The 26,528-nt window shown below is 34.3% G+C and overlaps 3 protein-coding genes across 3 annotated transcripts in view; 2 read left to right on the top strand and 1 right to left on the bottom strand.

The window, feature by feature from the left end:
* Positions 1-26,528, top strand: part of LOC127854541 (tubulin monoglutamylase TTLL4-like) — a 724,238-nt gene that overhangs the window by 127,627 nt on the left and 570,083 nt on the right. The window lies entirely within an intron of this gene.
* The window catches only part of LOC127855724 (uncharacterized), a 663,610-nt gene that overhangs the window by 108,794 nt on the left and 528,288 nt on the right, over positions 1-26,528 (bottom strand). The window lies entirely within an intron of this gene.
* On the top strand, positions 7,532-25,403 carry LOC127855729 (uncharacterized). The gene is made up of 11 exons (XM_052391521.1): positions 7,532-7,958; positions 11,911-12,126; positions 13,362-13,531; positions 15,042-15,101; positions 16,090-16,211; positions 17,970-18,106; positions 19,863-20,024; positions 21,180-21,334; positions 21,941-22,035; positions 22,950-23,038; positions 24,022-25,403. The coding sequence occupies exons 1-11, from the start codon at positions 7,605-7,607 to the stop codon at positions 24,106-24,108; spliced, it is 1,647 nt and encodes a 548-aa protein (XP_052247481.1). The 5' UTR covers positions 7,532-7,604; the 3' UTR covers positions 24,109-25,403.

Here is a 26,528-nt window from a genome sequence, read left to right as displayed (position 1 = left end):
TTCTGGCATAACGTACCAACTGCGAAATGTAAATACCACAGGAAGGTCCTTTAGGGATGTTGCCATCTAGGAACGGAAAATTCACAATTTCAAAGTTAAAGTCGTTCCGTTAATCGTATAAACTAGTTTTCATCAAATTATTATTAATAGTTAAATGTAAGTCTAAATACGCAGCGTCTGTATTGGATAGACACGATCTATTTAAGACTAGTTCTTTTGGGTAGATTTTGTGAATATATTGTTCAAATAATGGATTATCTAAATTAAGTATTTCATCAATACTAGTAAGGTTAACTACTAGTAAGGTTAAAACAATGAATCAAATCTACTTGCTTAGTTTTAGATAATTCTAACATAAATTCGCTTTCATAACAATATAAAAAAAGGTCAGCTATTAGTGGCGCACATTTAGTACCCATAGGAACGCCAATAATTTGTTTAAATATTTTACCATTAAATTCAACAAACAAGTTTTCCAAAAGAAAAGTTAGTGCTGCACAAAAGTCAAGACCAGTCCAAATGATGTAATTATCTAATATCTGATAAGTAAAAAAAGCTGGTTTAGTGTTAAAAGCTAGATACAAACACTTCTCTATGGCAAAAGTTTTTTCAATCAAAGAAACAAGTTTGGATTTTATTAAAGCTTGAGGAAGCGTTGTATAGGCGTCTTATGTAATTAAGGTATCCAGTAAAGTGATGGCAATTTCTTGTCAGTAATATTGACTATTACATTTAATTTTTTGCATTGGGCAATATGGTCGGCAATAATTTCATTAGGTTGCTTATTGTACTCATAATATGATGTAGTTTGTGAAAGTTCTTGTGAAATAATTTGAACATAAAACACTCGTCATATTATTATAACATTATTAGCAGCCTTATCAGCAGGAACTATGACAAATTTAGATTTTAAGTCTTCAAGCAATTTACAGAGATTTTGTTTATTAAATTTAGGTGAATGTGGTAGGGCCAAAGGATTTGTATCATAAAAACATAATTTATTCATGGCCATACGAAAAAAAATTGTTTTCCAATCATTGAGTGCAGTAATTTCAGCATTTTCCTTCCTGCAAAATATTTTTTTAAAGTTCGTCGTGTCCAAACGTCTTCTAAACAACATATATCTGATATATTTGTATTATCATATGTATCAAAATAATTGCTTCATCAATTGTGTTGCTCTTATTAAATTGTTTACTTTGCAGCCGTTGTTCAGTTGTTCAACGTTTGAAAAATAATTGTTATTTTTCAGGAAAGAGATGCATACAACGATTGCATCAGGAAAAGTAAGGAGGCGTATGAAGGTCTAGACAGATATGTGCATTTCACGTTAGATTTTAGCCAGAACGTGAGTCTACCTAACTATTCCCGCCAGATAGGACCGCTATATTTCCTCACTTTAAGGAAGGTCAAGATCTTTGGCGTTCGAGTGGACATTTCCCCGCCAGCTGAACTTCCTGATTGACGAGGACCAAACGATAGGCATGGACGGAAAGACTTCACATCGCCCGGACGCTGTCCTTTCTATGCTTGATTGGGCCCTGCAGAATTGCGAGTCTGATGCTGACACGTGTTCCATTCATGCCCCGGTATGTACATTTTATGTAAGAACGTATGTATGGGCATGTATAACGTGTGCATGTGTTTGTGCGCGCGCGGTTGTCTTGCTGATATCGCTTTCGCACGAGTATTTTTACAGTGAATCATTAAGCAGCTTTTTCACTTATTTATACATGTATGTTTTATAAGCAGTGCAAATATAAAGATTTCACACAGGGCATTTACATTGCAGGGCAGAACAAGAACCGATACGTTCTGGGTTATTTTATGTGGCGAGTGATGACCGACCAACATCGCACAATTAACTGCGCCTTTTGACCAATCGTCTGTTACCAACACGGCAGTCTCGTAACCTACCTGGACATGGCGCCAATGGAAGCCCTTCCTGGAATTGTACTTCAAACCAGTTACAGGAATAATGTAAGTACGTGTTCCAGACTTGAATGTTTAAATGTTAAGTAAAATTTAACAATTGATGTCGTAACGGTTACTAACCCAGAATTTTTCGTCGACATATTTTTTACATTATTTTGTCATGCTTACTTGCATAAATTAATTTATTTGTTAAACCTTTCAGGCAGTACCAGTACTTTAGATTTGACCAAAGTAAGCCGGGTATTGTGACTGCAAAAATCCAACACGACGGAGAAGAGAAGGAATTGAAAAACCTGAAAAACCCGACATTTCGGTTCCAGAATGTGGAGCGTCCACACTCCACTCAGTTCCCTCTGCTGGATTGAGTGAAGACCGCCGGCAATACTTGCGCCGATCCGTGAGCCGATTTGCCCGACCAGCGTCGAAAGATTATTTCTTTGGAAATTGACTCTCGTGACGACGTGCATATTGTCAATGTATTTAATGAACATTACGCGACTGTACGTGCCAGAAACAGATATGACTTACTGTTCTGCATATTGTGTACTATTATGATGCTATTTCATTGTTTTCAATTATCTCTGTATCTGATACTTTGCACATCAATACATTCATAAATTATAGCATTGGTTGTTTTATAATATAATAATGATAATAATTATAATATATAATTATATATAAGCCCTTCGAAGAATTATGCATTAAAGGAACAATGAAAGTAAAACAAAACAAACCCTACAATCTTCCCTCGACGTCAAGTAGAAATCGAAAATTTCGAGTTTGAATAATTTGGAGAGTTCTGTTGTTGTCGTTTAATTTTGTGAAACTATGAAGATTGCTTATATGAAGTATAAAATACGTCATCCATACATACTTGGCAGGATGGCCGAGCGGTCTAATTGGTTTTTACTCCATGACTCCGGGGGTCACTGGTTCGAACCCTGCTGCGGGCTACTTTTTTTTCCTTTTTTATATTTTATTCTCGATTTTTTACTGGAGCTTTTTAGATCCAATGTTTACATTTATCAATATAAAGCATTTAATGACAAACTTCAAAACATGTCAAAATCTGTGAAAAGGCCCCTTTAAAATGCCATCATATGTTTCAAACAGGTTAACTCGAATTTCAATCTGATTCGTTAAACATTATATTGTCTTTTTTGTTATTGCTTATATTGTAATTATTGTCATTGACCCAATATGAGCTTCAGCTGCACCCGGTGGAAAGAAACCTTGTTATAGAATCTGGTCTTTAATTTATGGAAAGGAACCAATTGTAAAATTTTGAAAGAGCACATACGACATGTTTCGATGACACAATAAGAATACTTGATATTTGAAAACATTGATGATTTACGGGAACTTGTTATAAGAGTCAACATATAAAAATGAATTGCAGCTTCACTGCAGGAGAAAGACCTTATAATAGGACGTTGTCTTTTAATACGTATTTAGAGCCTGTTTATTTTAACACGATCGCATCGACGATTGAGCTTCAAGAGACACTCTTATTTCCAATGAAGAAATAATACTTGGTTTCTTTGAATAAATTAAAAATGCGCCTTAATATATATGAAACAATTGCCACACAGTGTGACACTACACAAAATAAAGAAGTAAAACAGGTTTCGATGAAACAATACAATTGTAACTATTTTGCTCGCAGCCTCTGAAGACTTGAAAAAATTATAAAAGTAGTATTTTAGAAAGCTGATTTATAAAAATCTTTAAAGATTTAATGTTTTTTCTATGATGGTTATCCGACTGAATATGACCTTAAAGGGGCCTTTTCACAGATTTGTGCATGTTTTGAAATGTATCATTACATGCTTTATATTGATTATTGTTAACGTTGGAAATAAAAAGCTCCAAGAAAAAATCGAGAATAAAATTTAAAAAATTAACCCGCTACTGGGCTCTAACCACTGACTCCTGGAGTTCTGGAGTAAAGATATAAACCATTTAGACCACTCGGCCATGCGCGCTCATGCATTATAGAAAGTATTTAATACTTTATTTAAAAAATCCTAGTAGTTTCACAAAATACAACGACAACAACAGAACTCCCCAAATTATTCAATCGTTTCGCGTTGCAACGCTTTATAACTTTAAGGTTTTTAAATCGTCAAAAGATGCATATATTGGCAATTTTAGAGCATGGCAAATGTTCAGTATTACTGTTTCCTCACAAATATCATAACTTAAATGAAAATTTGCAAATCTGAAACAATTTTTTTAAATTTTGTCAATTTACCAAAACGTGAAAAGGCCCCTTTTAAATATCATTTAAAAGAGTTTTTATTTACATAGAAAATTAATCTTAGTGAGTTCAACTAACCTGTTTTGTAATTATTCTTCATTACACTATGGTCTTGAAAGCCCGAACAAGTAGGCAAAAGGAAAATCAAACAAATGCAAATAAAGAATTTCGTTTCAGGGATGGGTGTAAAAGGATTATATTAAAATCTGAATCTGATTATATCATTTTACCATACAAATAAAAGTGATAGATAATGTATTTTGTTGACAATCTATAATGCCAAAGCGTAAGAAAACATCGTAAGATTACACTCATCCAATGCCCATAGTGTATCACTATAAAACTGCCAACTTTCAAAGCATTTTTTTCTTCATTTCCTATGTATTAAATTATGCGAGCCTGATCTCATTTGAAAGACGGATATGTTCGCTTCGAAAAATAGTCATCAAAAAGGTACCATCTTCCAACTTCTAAGAAAGTAAAGTTAGCTCAAATGCATGCACACTCGGAAAACAGGGTTTGTGCAATGAGATTTCGACAAAAAAAAAGTTCTTCAATAAACTTACCCCAAACGTTCATCGATCGTTCAGCGTAGTCCACAATAAAACAAATCAAAATATTAAGACACAAACTGAAAAAAATATCTGTAAATACATATTTTCAGGAACGCTGCCTTGGAGGGTGTAAATCCACAGACTTTTGGAAAACTATTAAACCATTTCTTTCTAAAAAATGCACCAGCTCGCAATCAAAAGTTATTTTAACCGAAAATGATGAAATTGTATCTGACAACTCTAATGTAGCTGAAATTTTTAACAGTTTTTATGTTAATGTAGCTGATGATATTGGCAAGGATTACCATTTTGATGAAAACAATCATCCCAGTATAGAAAAAATCTTAGGCAAATATTTTTGTAAAAATTCTTTTAATTTTGCTCCTACAACTAATATAAAAGTGTCTCAAATTATAAGTAAATTTAATGTTAAAAAGGCAACCGGTGTGGACAAAATCTCTGTTAAATTGTTGAAAATTGGCATTATGTCTCTGACTCCATTTTTAACTCAATTGATAAATTCTACCATTTCTACTGGTATTTTTCCTGATAGGTTAAAGGAAGCTCAAGTCACCCCTGTGTATAAGAAAAATGATTCTTTGTTGAAATCTTACTATAGACCTGTTAGTATTTTGCCTGTCACTTCTAAAATTTATGAGAAAGTACTTGAAGAACAAATTGCTTCTTATTTTGACAATGTTTTTGATCAATTTTTGTGCGCCTTCTGGAGAGAACATGGATGCCAGACTACCATCCTCAGGCTACTGGAGGACTGGAAGAAGGCCTTGGACTCTAACCAGTATGTAGCCGCCATCCTAATGGACTTGTCCAAGGCCTTCGACTGTCTTCCACACAACATTCTGCTGTGTAAACTGGCATCCTATGGACTCTCTGAGAAGGCCACTGATACTCTTTGCTCCTATTTGACAGACCGTAAGCAACAAATTAAAGTATGTGGCCATGTAAGCAACCGGGCAAATATAAAAAAAGGCGTCACACAAGGCTCGATACTCGGCCCCATTTTGTTTAATGTTTTTATCAATGATATTTTCTATTTTATTGAACATGGCACTCTGTACAACTATGCAGATGACAATACACTGTCTTTTATAACAACAGATTTTGATTTATTGATAAGTACTCTACAAAGTGAAAGTAAAATTCTTATTGACTGGTTTTCTTTTAATTGTATGAAAGCAAATCCTGACAAATTTCAGGCGCTAGCCGTTGGTAAAAAAAACACATGATAAAACTCCTAATTTTGAAATAGATAATAATATTATTTCTTATGACGATGTTGTAAAATTGTTAGGTGTTGATATTGATTACAATCTATCGTTCAATACTCACATCCAGAATATTTGTAAAAAAAGCTGCTCAACAACTTAATGTTCTAAAGAGAATCGGTCGTAATCTAAATAAACTTAGTAGACTCACAATATTTCACACTTTTATCTTGTCAAATTTTAATTTTTGTCCTCTGTCATGGCACTTCTGTACAAAGAGTAACACCCAGAAAATTGAGAAAATTCAAGAGAGAGCTTTGAGATTTGTTTATGATGATTATGCTTTTAAATAAAGCCAATTTACCACATCTACACATTCGAAGATTAAGAATCATGGCAAATGAAACTTTTAAAATTGTTAATAAAATATGTCCACCTGTTCTGCATGACTTAGTTGAAAGAAGAAATAATAACTATAACTTAAGATACTCAAATATATTGCAGGTTCCATCTGTAAAGACAGAACACTATGGTAGGAGAAGTTTCAGGTATGCAGCGCCAGTCCTGTGGAACTCGCTGCCTGACGAATTCAGACAAGCAGGCTCCTTCAGCCAATTTAAAACCTTTATCTCAGGTTGGAATGGAAAGATATGTAACTGCTCAGGGTGCAATCAGACTTAGCTGTTCATATCTTCGTTCCAACTTATCAGGTAGCGAGTCTGCAGACTGGGACTGCTGACCTGACATGTTTTCTAGTTATGCTTTCTTTTGCTTATTACTTTGCTTATTATTTTGCTTAGTATTTTGCTTTGTCTTTTGTCATGTTCTGCTTATTTGGCTAGACTTGTCTTAGCTGCTGCATAGATATCTCATATTTATATATATACTACCATGTGCTTATAAGCCTCTTTGCCATGCATGCTATTATATTTTTTTAATTGATTTAATTAATGCGTTGGCCTATGGCCTAGATAAGCATAAATCTCTCAGTTTTATGTTTTATTTCTTGTCACTTCCTTTTGCCTGACAAATTCTCTGCAAGTTATGCCATATTGCCCTAAGTATTAATGCTTGTATTAACTATGTTTAAATTATTTTACTGTCTCGTTTAACAGCTTCTTTTAATATGTTATTATCTGATATGCTTTCCCTATTTATTTAAACTGCTTCAATTTATTTGTAGGCGTATGGTCTTTATTAGCATAAATCTCTCAGTTTTTGTGTTTATGTGTAGTTACTTCCCTTTGCTTGACAAATGCTTTGCCATTTATGCCATGTATGCCATTATGCACTTTTGTATTAATGCTTGTCTTAACCATGTTTAAATTACCTTACTGTCTCTCTTAACAGCTGCTTTTTAATATGTTATTATTACACATTTGTTAATAATGTCAGTTTAAAAGCTAAGTATAGCTTATGTTATATGTTATGTACTCATGCCGACTTTAAATAAAATTTACTTGACTTGACTTGAAATTGGCACTACCAACATGGGATAAAATGATTTAGTGGATTGTAACCTTAAGGGCTCCGCATTATAGCAGACGGTATCCGGTGAAAACAAACACAATTCTGAATCAAGTTACTTCTTGAATTCGTGACAATTCATTGATCTATCGTGTATACACCATGACAACCTTTGCAGGTAAAAATAAAGCTTCGGATATTCCAGAGTGTCCATACGGTGCAAGGTGTTATCGTAAAAATCCTCAACATTTGGCAGAGTTTTTGCATCCGAAAAAATCCAAAACATCAGATGATTCTGATAATTCGGACGTCAGTGCCGATGCGTTGTCTACACCAACAGCGACGGCACTAACTACTACAGACAGTAACACTCTTCCAGTTTGTAAATACGGAGCTAAATGTTACAGGAAAAACCTGATGCATTTTGCGGAATATTCTCATCCAACAGCAGTTGTTGCCAGCATTAACTCTGGAAATGACAGCGGAGATGACACTGATGAAATCACAGATGAAAACGTAAGTATTAAAATATTGTGTTATTTCAGCCACCATCTAGTTAAAATTATTGAATGTACAAAAAAATGCATTACAGTCAGGACCATTTTTGTATGATGCAGGATCTTACTAGTCCAGAGCTTTTGATAATTTTTGCTATTACAGCTCTGGAAGTCCATATGCACCCCTTCATAAACACAAAGTTCCGCAGTTCTCAGCAATTCAGTGTCAGGGATCATATTTTTTTCGGTTTTGTCGGTCCTAGACCGATTGGGGTCATGAAAGACCGATTGAAAATCCCAAACAGTCGGTCCGATTCTGTGTGCTAAAATTCCCATGTCATGAAATCGGTTACACAGTGCACATGCTAACATACCCTTATTACTAGTATTTCGATTATCTGTACCATTCACTGCAGTCTCTAAACCGGTCAGGACCAGTTTATTGCGTGTCAGCCAAGTAGTATCAAAGTATACCCCAAGCAGCGAAAATTCGCGCGGTTGTGTATTAGTCATGCGTGAATAACCCCTTGTCAATATCAATCGATAATTTCACTGGCTTATATCTAGCACACTAATCGGTCCCTAATGTGTACTCGTCACGATAAAATCGCTGACAGTTACTTCGGAGATGAAAACTTCAAATTGAAGTCTTCAATGTTCATAATCCTCATGGAAAGTGTGCATTTCATGCATGATACAGTAAACTTTCATATAAACAAAGAAGAAAATCGGATATTCTGCAATAATTCATATTATTGTGGGCGGACCTTATACACTGAAAACACGCGCTGTCACTAAACAAAACATGCCGATACATTTTCCATCAGCGAACTGACTGGCAATAACTAAATGAAAGTTGCGGATCTGATTGACAGAACAGCCGAAAGTTATTTTTATGGGCGGAACTTCACATAAAATAGTACACAAGAAAAATAATATATATTGTATAAATCTTTAGTAAAAATTGTGTTAGAATCAAAATAATTCGTGTACTTGATTGTTTGTTGTTAAATAACTCACGACTGTAAGTTAAGATGCATGGTTTCAAATCACTCGTGCTTCGCACTCGTGATTTAATCCCTACGCGTCTTAACTATCGGCCGTGGGTTATTTGACAACAAACTATAACGTACACGAATTATTTCTCAACTATTTGGTTTTGTTGTTGCCAGTATCCAACCTACGCACAGACATTGTTAGGTTCAGTGCATGTATGTAAGCTATTATCGAGTCGACAACGATTTAAAACATCGGTATAGACTTACACAGATAAATAATATTGACAACGATGAAAAAAGTCAGATACAACAGCACACGAAACAACAGTAAAAGAGAAAAAAAATCATAATACCAATTGAGAAAACTAAAAAAAATGCCAAAGGCAATTAAACTTGTACATTTATTATACCACCTTCATGAATGGCAAAATCAATGGTATATATGTTAACGTAATTTGTCATAATTTCGGATATAAACTTTTCCCATTTAAATCAAGACCGATTGATGTTGCGGGAAAATATGATCCCTGTTCAGTGTGCATCACTTACAGACATTGTTCATTACCAATTAAGAAAAGCGATGACTAAACTTCAAAAGCATATTAAATTTACTCAAATGGCAGTCTACGGGCATTTTCCTTTGCATGCAACTTAAGAAAACACGATTCTGGCTGACTTTATATGATGTATTTGAAACATTGTAAATATTCAACATCTGTTCAACATCATTATTAACTTAATCTCAGTGATAATTTTAGAAATCAAAAGTATGTGTCCGAGGGACACAAAAGTTTTAAATCTATGGGTCCCAGAGAAAAAGTATGGGTCCCATCTTTGAGCAGAAGAAAAACATAGTGGATCAGGGTTTTTCAACATTTTAAGGACATCACATGGCTATCTGGTCGCAATTAAACAGGAAACTTTAAAAGGCAACTCAACAATTTTAAGACTAGATTATTTTCAAGACTTAAACAGGCCATTGTACATCACATTCATGCGTGTGTATTGCGACAAACAATAACCCCACTTGACCATTATAATAGATGAGCAGTTTTATGTCAATACTGACATATCTCAACGACTGTAGCCATTAAGATGCAGCGTAATTAACATAAAAAGTTTCCACTTTAAAACAAAGCACGACGAGTTTTTATTCATCTTTCAAATTAAAAGCCCATGCTTTCCCCAAGGAAGAATTGCATGATTTCTTATTTTCGCATGTTTTACATGAAATGCACGAGGACTGTTATTGCTAGAAAATTACAAATTTGTCAGAAAAATATAGTGCTATGCAACCTATGCTCCATATAATAATGACGCGTCCTATTGTAGAATACAAAATTAAGCTTTCCATTGACCCGGATTATTGATTGCACAATAGTAAAATGGTGGCCATTTTTGGTCAATTTGCAAGTTTTTTGGTCTTAAATTCGTTTTTCTCTGTTTGCCAAATATTTTTCAGTATCATAATTTATCCACTTTTAGGATTGTGCGTCCGCGGGACGCATATATAGCAAATGTTTGCGTCCCCTGCGATTTCTTTGCGTACAGGACACAGGACGCAGACCTAAAATTATCCCTGTATTCTACATAAAACATCATGATGTGCAAAAGATTGGGATTGGTGTACTGCGACCTAGTGACACATTAAGTCAGCAACATTATAACAGTTTTCCACTATGGTGGATAGAGTATACCAGGGCTTCCCCTGGCTCAAAAATTTCTATACGAAAAAAATAACAAAGTAAATGAGAAACAATTATTTCTTGCTGTAATGGTACCATTTGCATGCATTTGTGCTTTAGACAGGTAAATGTTGATAAGTTTTTGCAGTACCAGGCAGTGTATCTTAGCCCTTGCAGTGGTGATCAAATATTGCTCATTTTGACAGTAGACAGCGCATTGCAACTCTCAGCAATCCGTTGGGTTATAAAGCTGAGAGTTGCAACTTGAATCCACCCAATGTCTGAACAGCTGATGCCAATTAAAAGTACCTTTAACATTAATGATAAGCCAGAAATCAGTAATTAAATGATTTATATTTAATTTTAAAATATTAATTTCATTGCAGCTTGTTAAGCTTCTTTAATCAATAAACAATATTTCAGTCTCACATATATGAATAACATTAAACCAGAGCCTTGCATTTATGGTCCTTTAAATGAAAATGACTCTTTTTTCTCCTTGGGGAAGTAGAAAAGGGAATAATATGTTTGTTAATTAGCATGATTAAATGTTTTTATTTTGATTTGTTTTAATACATTTATTTAATACTTTGCTATGAATGCTAATTTGTATTATGCTTAAAAAAGGCACTGACTTTATATTTAGCTTCAGAAACCATCTTTTAGCCTGGAATCCCAGTTACAAGAATATAATGTTAACACAACATTAAAGACACACAGCCTGGATTGTGTATTCATAAGAACAGTTTTGTAAAGTTCCATGCAGGAATATAAAATGAATAACACCATCCGTAAAATAGTGTTTGTTTGGAATAATGTACCTATAACAGACAGGTGGTTATGTAGACCCAATATTTAAAAAAAATGTAAATCTATTGAAATAAATATTTTATGATTACCGTCAGATACTGTGTGTAATGGGAATACATCCATACAACACCCACCCCTATAAGTTAGAAACAATTCCAATTCCATGAAGAGGTAAAACACTTTTTATTGACGGCTGGCTGAAATAGTGTGTTCACAAAAAGACTTTAATAACATTAGTGTTAATGTAAATTTGTCTTTTTTGCAAAAAAAGTCTAAGACCTTATAATTTAGGTGAGTCAATTAATGTTGTGTCAGTTGGGTTGTCTCAAACAGTAATGTAACGATGACCTGACAAGCTATTTTTGAGGGTCATCTATGAAACATGACCCAGCCCAAAACACATCAAATAAAGATTATAATCTGAAGCCTTTTTTGTAAAAGTATTTTCATCTTTACAAGCCTGATTTTAAATCTTCAGGAATCAAATGTCAAGAAAAAGGACGGTGTTAAGTCCGAAGATATCCTAAAACGAGGCATGTCACTAGTAAAAAGCTACAGTAAGATGACAGAAGAGGAACGTAAAGAACTGATCAAGAAAGCATTTGAAGCCAAACAGAAACTGCAAGAAGAACTTGAAGCAACAAAGAAAGAAGTGAAGAAGAAGGAGGAAGAAGTAAGCAGGCTGCAAAAAGAGGTACAAAATTAATTACTGCAAAATCAAGTGCTGTGTATGTGCAGCGTAATTTAGTGTTGATTGTACCGTTATGTAATTATTGAGTTTTGTTACAATGATTTCAAGATAATCTGCATACCGGTACTTACATTTAATCCTATTTATTTAAAGCTGGATTGCATCAAAAGCATAATACTTAAATGCTTTTGAGTCAGTTTCCTGGGTATATGGCCCACTACTTAATGTCTCTGGGAGATATCGAAAAAACGCTTCAACAGTGGGAATCTCACCCGTAACATCCCGATTGCTGGGCAGACACCATATCCACTACGCCATGGAGGCCTTTGATACTAGATTAGGGTTAAAAACTGGCATTTAAAATGTAACTTGTATGGTTCAAGGGCTAAGTGAGCAACAGCTAACATATATCCCTGTTACGTTAACATTTATTTATACAAACAAATCTAAACTCTGAAATGTGCACCTGACAATAATACTTCTAAATAATACTTCCATAAAACTTCCATTTGCATTGGAATTCAAGTTTTTGCAACATCATTTGGTAGCTGTCCTTAGATAAACAAAGAAGATAATATGCACGAAGAAATTAATATTTGTTTTACAATACAATGAACTGATATGTACACATAAAAGATGGTATACCAATTGTATAAATGTATGTAAGTTAAATTAAATTAGCTTACTTTTTATCCCATTTGTCTCCAATATCTGATTAGTGTATTTCAGCATGTTGATGGATTTAATAGAGTTATACCAGACTAAGCAGACTTTCCTGAAACCATCTTTCCGACTTATAAGACCGACATATTTTATGTGGATTCAAAAGTTATTCCCTTAGAATTGATCCCGTAATTTCATTTTGGTCCAGCAAGTTTGTAAGGTTGTTGGACTGAAGACTGACACTTTTTGGAAGCTTTTGGGAAAATGTTTATACCTATGAAGTTTCATATAGCTGTGCTCTGTGAAAAAGGGGTTTAATGCATGTGCGTATTTTCCCAGATTAGCCTGTGTAGTCTGCACAAACTACTCGGGGACAACACTTTCCGCCTAAACTGGATTTTTCCTAAAAAGAGACTGTCTTTTAACAAAAAATACAATAAAAGCCGAAAATGTTGTTCCTGATTAGCCTTTGCAGACTCCACAGGCTTATCTTGAACGACAATGTGTGCACATGCATTAAACCCCCTTTTCACAGAGCGTGGCTAATATGAACTTATGTAGGACTTTTCATGAAGGTTGCTGGTGGTCTCCTGCTAATGGAGGGTGAAAAGGAAGCCTTGGAAGGGAAAGAGGTCAAGTACTTTGATCTGTACCCAGAAAGGTCATACAAAGAGGGATCTGCAGCCCAGACCCACTTCCGTCTGGCAGAGTCTCAGTTTTATAGGCTGCTAAATACCGGAATGACGTGAGTGCCGTACTGAACTTAAACACTGTCAACAAATCTACACTTGTTCTTGCATTCCTATCAGACCTGTTGAAAGGCTTGCGATTTGTGATTAGTAATTAAAAAAAAATCTTAAACTAAAATGCTGATTTTAAAGAGTTTAAAGTGTCCGAGGTTTATATTTGTTGTGTACATAGACTCTCCAGCAGCTCCTAGTTTTCCTAGTTGTTTTATTAAGTGCTCCTAGTTTTCTGTGTGTTTTTTTCACTACTCCTAGAATTCCTAGTTTTTCATTTGTAAGGACTTTGTGGCAAATTATTATTATCATCGATGTGCTTATAAGTTTAATGTGCAGATATTTGGTGGACTATGTTGCTCGCAGTTATGTCACTTATGATAGCATTTGCCTATGATGATTTGGGGTTAGCTTGACACAAACCAAATATACAAAGAAGTATTTGTCATATTCTGTGTTTATGGCACTCCAAGGGCATATTTTTTTACTAACTAATAAAACCGTTGTCTTTTGGATCGCTGGTCTCATAGTAATGCAAGAAGAGGTGTTGATTTGTTGACATTTTCAAAATTTATTAAATGATAAGCAATAGCCAAATAGTCTCCTAGTTTTGGAGGTGACACAGCCAGCTACTGGAAAATCAGGTTGTTTCAATAGAGTTTTCTCCCGTCAATTAATGTAAGGTTTAAATCTCTACATCTATGTTCCTTATTTGAAAGATTTAATAAGCAAAATTAAGTTTGTCACAATAAATTAAATATTCATGTATCATAAAGTACTTTATTCTTCTGAATTGCACCTTCTCAGAAAAATGTAGTGCCTTCAGGTCTCAGGTGAACACCCCATGGCTCTCTTATTTCAGAGGCATTACTTGAGGGCCTGTGTATCACATGAGGATGTCATTATTTTCTCTATTTGATAAAAAAAACTAGTACATCAATGATTCTGAGTTCATACTTATTTCTAAATGTTTTCTGCTGGAAAAATTAAAAGTTTATTTATGTGTTTTCAGTTGAGAAAGTTTGTTCAAATGTTAGCTTTAACCCGTAGATACGTATTTTGACACATTTGTAGTCCCTTACAAAGTTAAATTTTATCAAAGACCTTTCTTACAAGATTCAAGTTTTTAAGGCTTCATTTTCAACCCTAAGATATTGATGAGCAGCAAACAGCATAAAACCTGAACAGATTGCGAGTTACTCGCAGGCTGTTCTGGTTTTATGTTGTTTGCACATAGCTGTTTTCACTTCGCCTCTGAGTGGGAATGAGTTTAATGTTAGCTTTAAATGATTACATTTGTTTCTCTTTAAAGCATATTTTACCAATTATTTTTATTAAATCGTTATTATGGATATTTTTTTTTATAACACTGTTTACATTTATATTGCAAATATTGTGCATGAATTATAATGTGTGTACTGTTTAAAGTACATCACACAATGTATAAATTAAATTATGATTTCAGTTTTTTTACATGTTTAAATTTTGCAACCTGTTTGTTTGGCTTCATTTTAGTAAAACCAATTTAGTGAAAGTGGAATACGTCCTCAATCCAGATCTGGTACATCATTTCAGGTTAGTTTAATTGCTTTATTTCTTATCTCACCTAAGCACATATTTATTTTAAAACAATAGCCAATCAGTTTGGCAAATTGAGCCAATCAGCTGTGCTCAGTAATCTCAAGTTTATCCCATTATATTTTTGCCTGAGACTCAGACAAGTTCACAGTCGCGCAAATTTGTATCTTTGTTAGTCTGAGTAAGTCTGAATCACAAGTAACACAATAAGTGCTTGTGCGAAATTTGAATTTTGTGAGCTGTTGTGGTCAGCTCGTAATTGAAGCTACTATTATAGTTAACAATCAATTTTCTGTTGACAGTGTCTGTCAATCTAACAGTCGACAATTGTCTTTTTTAGATAGCATGGTTTTGTTTTTTAACATTCATGCTACTTTATAAGATGGAAATTTACTCAGCTTCTTTCTATTCTGTAGTTCTTAAATGTATTTTTGGGGAGAACAGTGGTCTAGTGGTGGGACGCTGGTCTATGAATCTTTAAGGGCCCATTGTTTCATTGCAGCTCAAACAGGGTTTTTTCTAAGCAAAAGTTGATCGCATTCTTGCTCCTCTCTACCAAGGTATATAAATGGGTACCTTTGAGGGAAATAATCCAAAGTACCGTGGCTGCATACTGAGCAGAGTTTAAACATACAACCTATTCTTTTACCATTAAGATATGTATTTTACGCATTTGTAGTACTTTAGAATGTTTAATTTAATTAAAGACCTTTCTTACTATATTCAAATTTTAAAGGCTTTTTCCAATAGATACTGATGCGCAGCAAACAGCATAAAACCTAAACAGACTGCAAGTTACTCGCGGGCTTTTCTGGTTTTATGCTGTTTGCACATAGCCATTTTCACTTTGCCTCTAGGTGGGAATGGGTAAAATGGACAACCTATCTCCCAGTGATTGTGGAATTAAATGTTAAAGTTGTCTGAACATGAACCATCATAATAGATTATAAACCCTTAACTTTAAACCTTAACTCTTTTCTTGTAGGGAATGTCGAGAAAGCTTAAAGAAGAAGCATGGGGAGGAGTTTTCCTACCCTGTGTTGGCGTTTCACGGCACAATGGAAACAAATATCAAGCCTATATGTCAAACCGGCTTCAAAATACCGGGTGAGTAATATTTTGTGTATAAAATACAATTGGGGCATGCTCTGAGAGAATAGGGTTAATCGGTAATAAATGTGCATAAAGTATCGTACCAGATTAGCGTGTGGAGTCCGCACAGGCTAATCAGGGACAACACTTCCCGCCTTAACTGGATTTTTGCTAAGAAGAGACTTTCTTAAAACGAAAAATCTCATAAAAGCAGAAAGTATCATCTATGATAATCTTGTTTGGACTGTACAGGCTAATTTGGGACGACACTTTACGCACATGCATTAGACCCCCTTTTCTCAGAGCGCGAGTCATTTAGATTGTTTAAATAAAATCTAATTTACTATGCCTTGAACTTTATTAGCTGTGTTTGCTATTTGATATGAAGGAATGATGTATTTTGTTGCAGTACAATGTATATTTGGATTTTTGGTTTTAGTTGTTGTGTTTGAAGAGAAATTCCTGTTCTTCAGTTTGAAGATGGATTGGTGTTTTTCAAATGATTCTGAGTACAGATTTTGACATTTATTGTTGATTACCAAGTCAACAATAGAGAGCCAGACTTGTTCTGGGAAAATGGATTTTGGTGTAATTTCTGATTAGCCTGTGAAGTCTGTAGAGGCTAATCAGGGATGTCACTTTCTACCTAGACTGGATATATGTTTGGAACAGACTCCCATTTTACAAAGTTACAATAACAGTGGAAAGTTGTGTCCCTCATTAGCCTGAGCAGACTGCACAGGCTAATCAGGGACGACTCTTTATGCACATGTGCATATTTTGCCCAGTCTTCCCAGAGCAAAGCTAAATTAAAAGTGAACATTTATAATACCACATTTATAATACCACATTTATAATACCACATTTTTAATACCACATTTATAATATCACATTTATAATATCACATTTATAATACCACATTTTTAATACCACATTTATAATACCACATTTATAATATCACATTTATAATATCACATTTACAATATCACATTTATAATACCACATTTATAATACCACATTTATAATACCACATTTATAATATCACATTTACAATATCACATTTATAATACCACATTTATAATACCACATTTATAATACCACATTTATAATATCACATTTACAATATCACATTTATAATACCACATTTATAATACCACATTTATAATATCACATTTATAATATCACATTTATAATATCACATTTACAATATCACATTTATAATACCACATTTATAATACCACATTTATAATACCACATTTATAATACCACATTTATAATATCACATTTATAATACCACATTTATAATACCACATTTATAATACCACATTTATAATACCACATTTTTAATACCACATTTATAATACCACATTTATAATATCACATTTATAATATCACATTTATAATATCACATTTATAATATCACATTTACAATATCACATTTATAATACCACATTTATAATACCACATTTATAATATCACATTTATAATATCACATTTATAATATCACATTTATAATATCACATTTATAATAACACATTTATAATACCACATTTATAATACCACATTTATAATACCACATTTATAATATCACATTTATAATATCACATTTATAATACCACATTTATAATACCACATTTATAATACCACATTTATAATACCACATTTATAATACCACATTTATAATATCACATTTATAATATCACATTTATAATACCACATTTATAATACCACATTTATAATACCACATTTAAGTGTTTCATTTTAATGCTTCAGGGGACAATGGCCATGCGCATCGTACAGACACAGGCTGGTATGGAAAGGGAGTCTACTTCAGTGAATACCCCGCCTACTCCATGGGTTACATCCAGGGCGCGACCCAACTGCTGCTCTGTCAAGTTCTACCGGGAAAAGTATATTAACTTGTTGTTGCTGTTTCAATTAAGCCTTGTTCTTGGGAAACTGGATTTAGTGCATGTGCGTTAAGTCTCGCCCAAGATCAGCCTGAACACCGCATATGCTTATCAGGGATGACACTTTCCACTTTATATGGAATTTTATTTTAAAGGAAGTCTGGTCTTAAAGAAAATCCCTTGTAAGCTGAAACCATATTCCTTGATTATCCTGTGCTGACTGCGCAGTTTATGTACCTGCATAAAGACCAGTTTCAATCATAGTTGTTTATGATGTTCCATTGATGTGGGTGGACTTTATAAACAATGCAACTCTGAAATGTTTCTTTGTAAATTAACAGAAAATCTAGGAATAAATTGAAATGTCCATATTGCTGTCTTGAAAATTTTCAAAATCAAGTAAAGTTGCGTCAATTTTGTTTCAAATTCTGCAAATGAACACTTAAACTGAAAATTTCAAGCAAAAAGGCAAGTGCTAAGCAATGAAGAGTCATAATTCCCAATCTGCAGATTTCAGTCACCAATTTTCCCAATGTCAGGTTTTCTTTTTTTTTTTTCCCGATTTACCAGGTACTTTAAATAAAAATGGCTGATATGCATAAAGCTTGTTGTCCCCTACCGGTTAAACTGGAAGGGACTTATGGTCTGTCCATCAGTCGGTCTGTCTGTCTGTCAGTCCGTCACACTTTTCTGGATCCTGCGATAACTTTAAAAGTTCTTTATATATTTTCATGAAACTTGAAACATGGATAGATTGCAATGTGGAGATTATGCACTTCATTTCATTTTGTTTCTACGTCAAGAATGCTGGTTGCTATGGCAACAAATATAAAAATTTTAAATGACTGACAATGGTGGAGTTTCAACGGTAGGGGACAATATTGCTTGGCAATCTCTTGTTGACTCTGATTTCATCAAGAATTTTAAATAAGCAAACATATTGATAGTCCAGCACTTAAGGCCCTAGGGTCTTCTGTGTATTCACTTTAGTTTTCAAAAGAACATGTCCTTCCAAAGCATGAGAAAAGTAAACAAATAATTTAAACATTTGTTTTCAACAGTCAAGTTAAATGGCTCAGTTATGCAAACCTTTGAAAATTCTTCCAATCAAGAAGATAATTATTATTCAGTTAAGATTTTTATAAAAAGAACAGATTCTTGAATGTATTATATTTTTACTTTTTGAAAAAGTATCCCTCACAATGTGCTCATCGTGAGCTTTTGTGATCACCTTCTGTCAGTCGTCCATCATGCCGTGTCAATATTTACCTTGTTAACACTCTAGAGGCCCTATTTATTGTCCGATCTTCATGCTTTTTGGACAGAAGTTTGTGCCAATTATATCTTGGACAAGTTCGAAAATGGTGGGTCGGGTAAGGTGGGGGATTGCAGAAAAGCTTCAATCAGTTGAAATAAGTAAAAATGATCCACACTGCGGGAACTCAAGGCTGAATGCATCTTTGTTAAGTATCGTCCCAAATAAGCCTGTGCAGTCTTCACCAGATAATTCAGGACAACACTTTCTACTGTTATGTTTTTGTTCGTTTAAATGAAGTCTCTTCCTAGCTCAAATCCAGTTAAGGCTGAAAGTGTCATCCCTGATTAACTTGTGCAGATTGAACAGGCTAGTTTGGGATGAATTTTTACACTTATGCATTAAACCCGGTTTTCCCAGAGTGCTGCTCAAATATTATTGCATTGAATGGCTTCATTTTTTATTAATCAATAGTGACTTACGTGATAAAGTCTATTTCAGGCCTATCAGTGTACGAAGCTTATTCACGGGCATTCCCTGATGAAAGGTTACGATTCCCACGTGTCTCCCTGCAAGAAAGAGCTTGTCATCTTCAACAAGTATCACATTCTGCCCCAGTACATCGTCCACTATCAGCCAAATGCTGGAGAATTCAAATACACCGTAGGATTTTACCTTTTACCACACATATACCATTACACATTCTCAGTCCCAGAGAAAATCATATATAATTATGCCCCCCTTCGAAGAAGAGGGGGTATATTCTTTTGCACATGTCGGTCGGTCCGTCCGTCCATATGTCTGTATGTCCGTCCACCAGATGGTTTCCGGATGATAACTCAAGAACGCTTACGCCTAGGATCATGAAACTTCATAGGTACATTGATCATGACTGGAAGATGACCCCTATTGATTTTGAGGTCACTAGGTCAAAGGTCAAGGTCACAGTGACAAAAAACGTAGTCACACAATGGCTGCCACTACAACTGACAGCCCATATGGGGGGCATGCATGTTTTACAAACAGCCCTTGTTTAAGACCTCTCTTGCTAGATTCAAATTTTAAAGGTTTCATTTCTTATCCAATGGTCTGAAGAGCAGCAACCAGCATAAAAGCTGAACAGTCTGCCAGTTTTATTCTGGTTGCAGCATAAAGCCATGTTCACTTTTCTTCTGAGCAGAAATGGGTTAAGCTTGTCTTTCTTAAAATGTCACCTTTATTCAAGATCCAATGAAATGGATCAGTGTGCTTGTTATGTTGAACATTTTGGGTACACTTGTTCCTCAGAAATGTATTGAGGCATTTCTTTCAAACTGTTTATAATACTTATTCAAATTTCCTATATCAAAATGAGCTAATGGGCAAATTGGGATAAATCAAATATATGAGTGAAGCTCTGTGAAAAGGGGCTTTAATGCATGTGTGTTAAGTGTCGGCCCAGGTTAGCCCCTTATAAGGGCTGACACTTTACGCACAGGCATTAAACGCCATTTTCACATTCCACATCCCATACATATTAAGCAGGTTACCGTTGTTTTGGTCAGCTAGTTCTGTCAGAATTGATAATGAGATTTCACCTAAATTAAAACATATATTCCCGTATTAAAATGAATTCATGAGCAAAATGTGATCATGTGAAATTTCTAAAACTGATGGCGCTTTTTAAACATGGAAATGTGTAAATATATTATATTAGAAAGTTTGAAGTATCAGTAAGCTAATTTCTCTCGAATGGTCACATTATATAACCAAATATAATAATGTTGATTCGTTAAAAATCTGGAAAGTGGATTTTTTTATCAGCTTTTCATGTTGTAGTCACCCCCAAAACCGACATCGGCTGCTGGTAGCACAGCAGAAGGCAAGAAAGGCAAAGGGAAGAAGAAGGGAGGAAAGCTTACGATAGATGAATTAACAGACACTGAGATGTTAAAAAACAAGCATGACCAGGCTGTGGCCATGCCTTCATCAAGGTCTGTGTAGCGGCAATAAGGGTGCGAGTCTGAAGAAAATGGGTTATTTAACTGCTACTATAGTCATGGAAATCATATTGATAAAGACTTTTGTAAACGCGATAAGCTACCACAGGGCCCTTATTTACCAACCCATTATTTGACTTAAGAACAAAAAATAGTCTGAGAACCAAGAAAGATATGTTCCGCGTGTGAATATTTACAGGCTACCACTTGGGGTAATGTCCTTAACAAAATGTTACATTGAATTACCGGTTTTAATTCTCTAATATTTCTCTATAAACAACGTGAAAGCATTAAATAAATAATATTTACGAACAATAGCTTATATTTGAATAAATTATCATCAGGTAATGTATAATGGTGGCAGGTATCTGATAGAACTGAGCTCAGATCTCTGCGCTGAGGTGGTTTAAGCGGGAAAGAAACCACTACCAAGAAACTCAATGTACAGGAAAGAAAATAGGTTAAAAACAACTATGCACACAAAAGAGACAACTTTAAAATGGAATTTTTGACTGGTAACACATTGAATATTTATAAATGTCACTCTGTCATATGCATATTTTGCTATATGTGTATATATTACCATTCGTTTTCTTGCAGCACATTGGATGGATACAATATTCAGTTCACAGGGACTTTCCAGAACACCCAGGCCGGTATGACGGCCCTGGTCAAATCACATGGCGCAACAATAGGTTAGTCATGTTATATCATGTAACGCAATTATAGGTGACTGATTATAAACACAGAAACAATAGGTAACTGATGTGTCAGAGAAATAAATACATTGTGTGTAAGGGGACATGTATATAAGGAAAAAAGCTTTTTATGATATTTAAATAAACAAAAAAATTCACAAAGAAAAAGAATTTATGGGTGGGCTAATTATATGGGGTAAATAAATGCCAAGAAGGTACGCAGGTTTTAACAGTACAAAAATAACTAACGAGGTAAAATGTAGGTTCATGAATTTATGGGTGTTAATATACACTAAAACTTTAACCCATGGAGAAAAAACATACACTTAAATAGAATTAATGGACTTTAGCATATTATATAACAGCTATTGGTAGAAGCGAATGAACAATTACAGGAAATTGTGTACATAAGGAGCATAAGCTAAACAATATTTATGTGAGAAAATTTATATTTAAACAAGTGTTTTGTAGATTAATGTAAGCTTAACAATGAATATTGCTGTATTTGAGTAAATATAGTAGATATAATGGCATTAAATACATGCTAAATCCAATGTACTTCCAAGTTAAAATCAAATATAAGTTAGCTACAACTTTAACCCATTTAAGCCTAGTGGACTCTCCCATCCTTCTAAATTGGATCAATTTATTTCCAAAATTAGGGATGTCTAGTATATCAATTTTTATATTTAGAATATTTCTTTCAGAAATTCCTTTAAGCAAACAGTGAAGACCCTGATGAGACGTTGCATCATGCGGTGTCTCATCTGGGTCTACGCTGTTTGCCAAGGCCTTTTTTCTAGACACTAGGCATAAATCGGTTAAAAGAATGTATGTTACTAGAATACAAAAAAGTAGATATTTAATATTGTTGGTGCTAAAAAAAACATTTCAAGATTATTTTGTTGCAGGAACAAAAGCTGTTTTCAGTCTACTGATAGCCTCGAAGCTGGAGTTTGATCTATCAACAAACAAAATCCTTCAGGCTAACAAGAAAGGGGTAAATACTTGCAGTCCGTGTGTGTGTATTTCAAAGTTTATTTACCTGTTCACCAGCCTCTGTATAGAGTGCATCTATCAGGTGGACCTGCCCCTGTGACCTTTCAGGGGAAAAATTTAATTTTGAGCCAAATTAGGTCAAATTTAACCCAGCGACCCAGGGTATTCTCCAAAGAATAATTTTGATCAAAATAGAGAATACTTGCTGTCTTCTATCTGTGCTTAATAATATAGATTCATAAAATTATTATGCCTCCCTTCGAAGAAGAGGGGGTATATTGCTTTGCTCATGTTGGTAGGTCGGTCGGTCCGTCCATCCGTTCACCAGGTGGTTTCCGGATGATAACTCAAGAACGCTTGGGGCTAGGATCATGAAACTTCATAGGTACATTGATCATGATGCGCAGATGACCCCTATTGATTTTGAGGTCACTAGGTCAAAGGTCAAGGTCACAGGTGAAGGTCACAGTTACTGGAAATAGGCATTTTAAGGATTTAGCATGGTTCAAACAAGGGAAACAACTACCGTTTATGCATGTCCTTTTTATTACAGCATTTGCCTCCCTTTAATTCATTTAAAATCTCATTTTACAGCAGAGATTCCAAATCTGACCTGTGAATGAGCCCCATAGAGTAAAAGTTATGTGTTTACCTGACATGAACCGCACTTGATCAGTTTTGTCCTTGAATATATTATATAATTAAAAGTAATTGTTTTGGTTCATGAATGTGTTACTTACATTTTGGTATAATTACATACAGTTTTAAAGTGTTATTATGATTTTACTACTTGAAATATCATCTTTCATTGTTTTGTACTACTACGAACAATTTTGATTTTATTCGTCGAAATATAATCTATCATTGTTCAGAACTGCTACAAAAAATGGTTTAAAGTGTAATGTTTTGTATATTTATCTCAGAGAAATGAAAACATACTTCAATATATACTTATGCAGCTTACATGTATATTTTTATCTTCAGGTTTCAATAGTGGGTGAAATGTTCTTATATGACTGCATCATCAACCATAAGAAACAAAATGAGGATCATTACAGATTAGACGACTAGTCACATACAATATTTATGATCACGTCAACATTGATGATATGATAGCCACCATGCCTTGCACCTGGGAAGAGCTGGGCCCGTATTCACCAAACAATTCTTATACTTAAGTCTAAGACTAAAAAATATTCTTTAAATGGATAAAGTATAGAATTGCTTGAATTTTGAGTCAAACTTGGCATTAAACACCTACCTATATCATTCTTCATACAACAGTTTGTTCATGACATAATCACCAGTGGAGGCCTGTATATATTCGAATACTGATATTAGTTCCAAGTCTATTCTTTATTCTGAAGTCTAAGAATGGGTTGGTAAATATGGGCCCTGATTTTGCTTCCCTTTCCATTGGCAACTTAGCCTTGCAATTTTGAGGTCACAATTTCCATTCCCTCATGGACTGGCACCTGCAGGCCTTGCAAATGGAAGGTCTTGATTTCGATCTCCTGTCCGTGGGCCACTTAGCCTTGCGACTGCAAGGTCACAGTTTCCATCCACTTAGAGATAGGCACCAAGCTTTGCCAATGGAAGGTCTTGCTTTGGACCAACTGTCCATTGGCCACTTAGCCATTTTATTGGTAGGTCACAATTTCCATCCCCTCATCGACAGGCATCAAGCCTCGCAAATGGAAGGTCTTGATTTCGATCATGTTAAGAGCATTATTAAAGCCCCATAAACACTCAAAATCAACAAATATATTATAAAATAAAGTTAACCCATCAATAATTGATAAAGCCAATCTCGTGTTTGCTTGTTAATGTTTGGATATTGCTTCGGGAAATTCACATTGAATATATTGTTACACACAAAATAGAAACACGCATTTTGTCTCTTGTCAAATCTATATTACCAGACATCATCTAGCTTTGAAATTTTTGCAAATAATATTCATACATTCACTTATGTTAAGGCATAAGGATTTTATTGTGTTATGTATAATGTAACTTTGGCGTATATTTTCTGCCTCTGGTACCAGCCAACATTTCTGGATTGTCTGGTTTACAAAAATCATGTCTTGAAAACATGGATAGATTAAATGGTCATAAAAGAATTTGTTAGATTTTGATATAAGAAATTGTCAGTTGTGTTTTATAGTCAGCACATTTTACATCATAGTTTCATTAAAAGATATTGTTATTAGTTTATTCAACTCCAAATTCTGGTTTGTCTTGCATAACAAATATTTATTGGTGTTCCTATTTCACCAAAGTGAAATACTGGTATTTGGAATTAATTATTTATTTTTACTACTCAGTTTTGTATCCAGTAGGGATAAATATAAATTAACACAGAACAAATTCCACTCTTGTCTAATATATTTCGCCTAAATAGGCTTTTTCAAAGTTTGTTTTAACAAATTAACTACATTTTCTTTCTGTTTCCCAACAAAATTTTATAATTGGTTTTGTTGAGAAACAGAAAGAAAATGTAGTTAATTTGTAATCTGCAATATGATTATGCACAATTGTACAAAGGTTGTGCCGTTTGAAAAGATATTTGTAATTTGTCTAGTTAAAAGATGCCTGTATTGTGATATGATTTTTACAATTTTATTTCTTGTTAAATGTAAATAATAATATGGGATGTAATGTACATATTGTAATGTAAAATATCATGGATGTATCCTGAACAAAAAGTGTAAGACGCTGCCATATTTGCATGTTCTGGTACTCGCATGATCCTATCTGTTATATGATATGTTATTTTTATGTTTATTTTTATCATGTATTTTTCACATTCAAAGCAAATTGTGATATGCCGGTGATTAGATTTTGTCTATTGCTATTTTTATTCAAAATGGCTATTTTTATTTAGCATGATTGATATAATGTATAATGTTTGTACATGTAATACAATCCATCGCTATTTATAATACAATGTAGTTCACATGTTTTTTCCACATTAAAAGCAAATTGTTATATGCTGGTTAGTAATGTTTGTTAATTGATACTTTTATTCAAAGAGGCTATATTTATTATGCCCCCCTTCGAAGAAGAGGGGGTATATTGCTTTGCACATGTCGGTCGGTCTGTCTGTCGGTCGGTCCGTCCACCAGGTGGTTTCCGGATGATAACTCAAAAACGCTTGGGGCTAGGATCATGAAGCTTCATAGGTACATTGATCATGACTTGCAAATGACCGCTATTGATTTTGAGGTCACAAGGTCAAAGGTCAAGGTCACGGTGACCCGAAATATTAAAATTGTTTTCGGATGATAACTCAAGAACGCATACGCCTAGGATCCTGAAACTTCATAGGTAGATTGATCATGACTCGCAGATGACCCCTTTTGTTTTTGAGGTCACAAGGTCAAAGGTCAAGGTGACCAGAAATAGTAAAATGATTTTCGGATGATAATTCAAAAACGCTTTTGCCTAGGATGGTGACACTTCATAGGTACATTGATTGTGACTCGCAGATG

The sequence above is a fragment of the Dreissena polymorpha genome, chromosome 13, assembly GCF_020536995.1.
Source record: "Dreissena polymorpha isolate Duluth1 chromosome 13, UMN_Dpol_1.0, whole genome shotgun sequence".
NCBI classification, from domain to species: Eukaryota; Metazoa; Mollusca; class Bivalvia; order Myida; family Dreissenidae; genus Dreissena; species Dreissena polymorpha.
This window is presented reverse-complemented; position numbering and strand designations above follow the sequence as displayed.

What these genes read in the sequence shown, in the direction of transcription:
- LOC127855729 (XM_052391521.1), top strand. Translation starts at nt 7,605, where the DNA reads ATGACAACCTTTGCAGGTAAAAATAAAGCTTCGGATATTCCAGAGTGT. An exon ending in AACCGGCTTCAAAATACCGG is followed by an intron (nt 16,212 to 17,969) that starts GTGAGTAATATT and finishes TTAATGCTTCAG; the next exon opens with GGGACAATGGCCATGCGCAT. An exon ending in CTGGAGAATTCAAATACACC is followed by an intron (nt 20,025 to 21,179) that starts GTAGGATTTTAC and finishes TTCATGTTGTAG; the next exon opens with TCACCCCCAAAACCGACATC.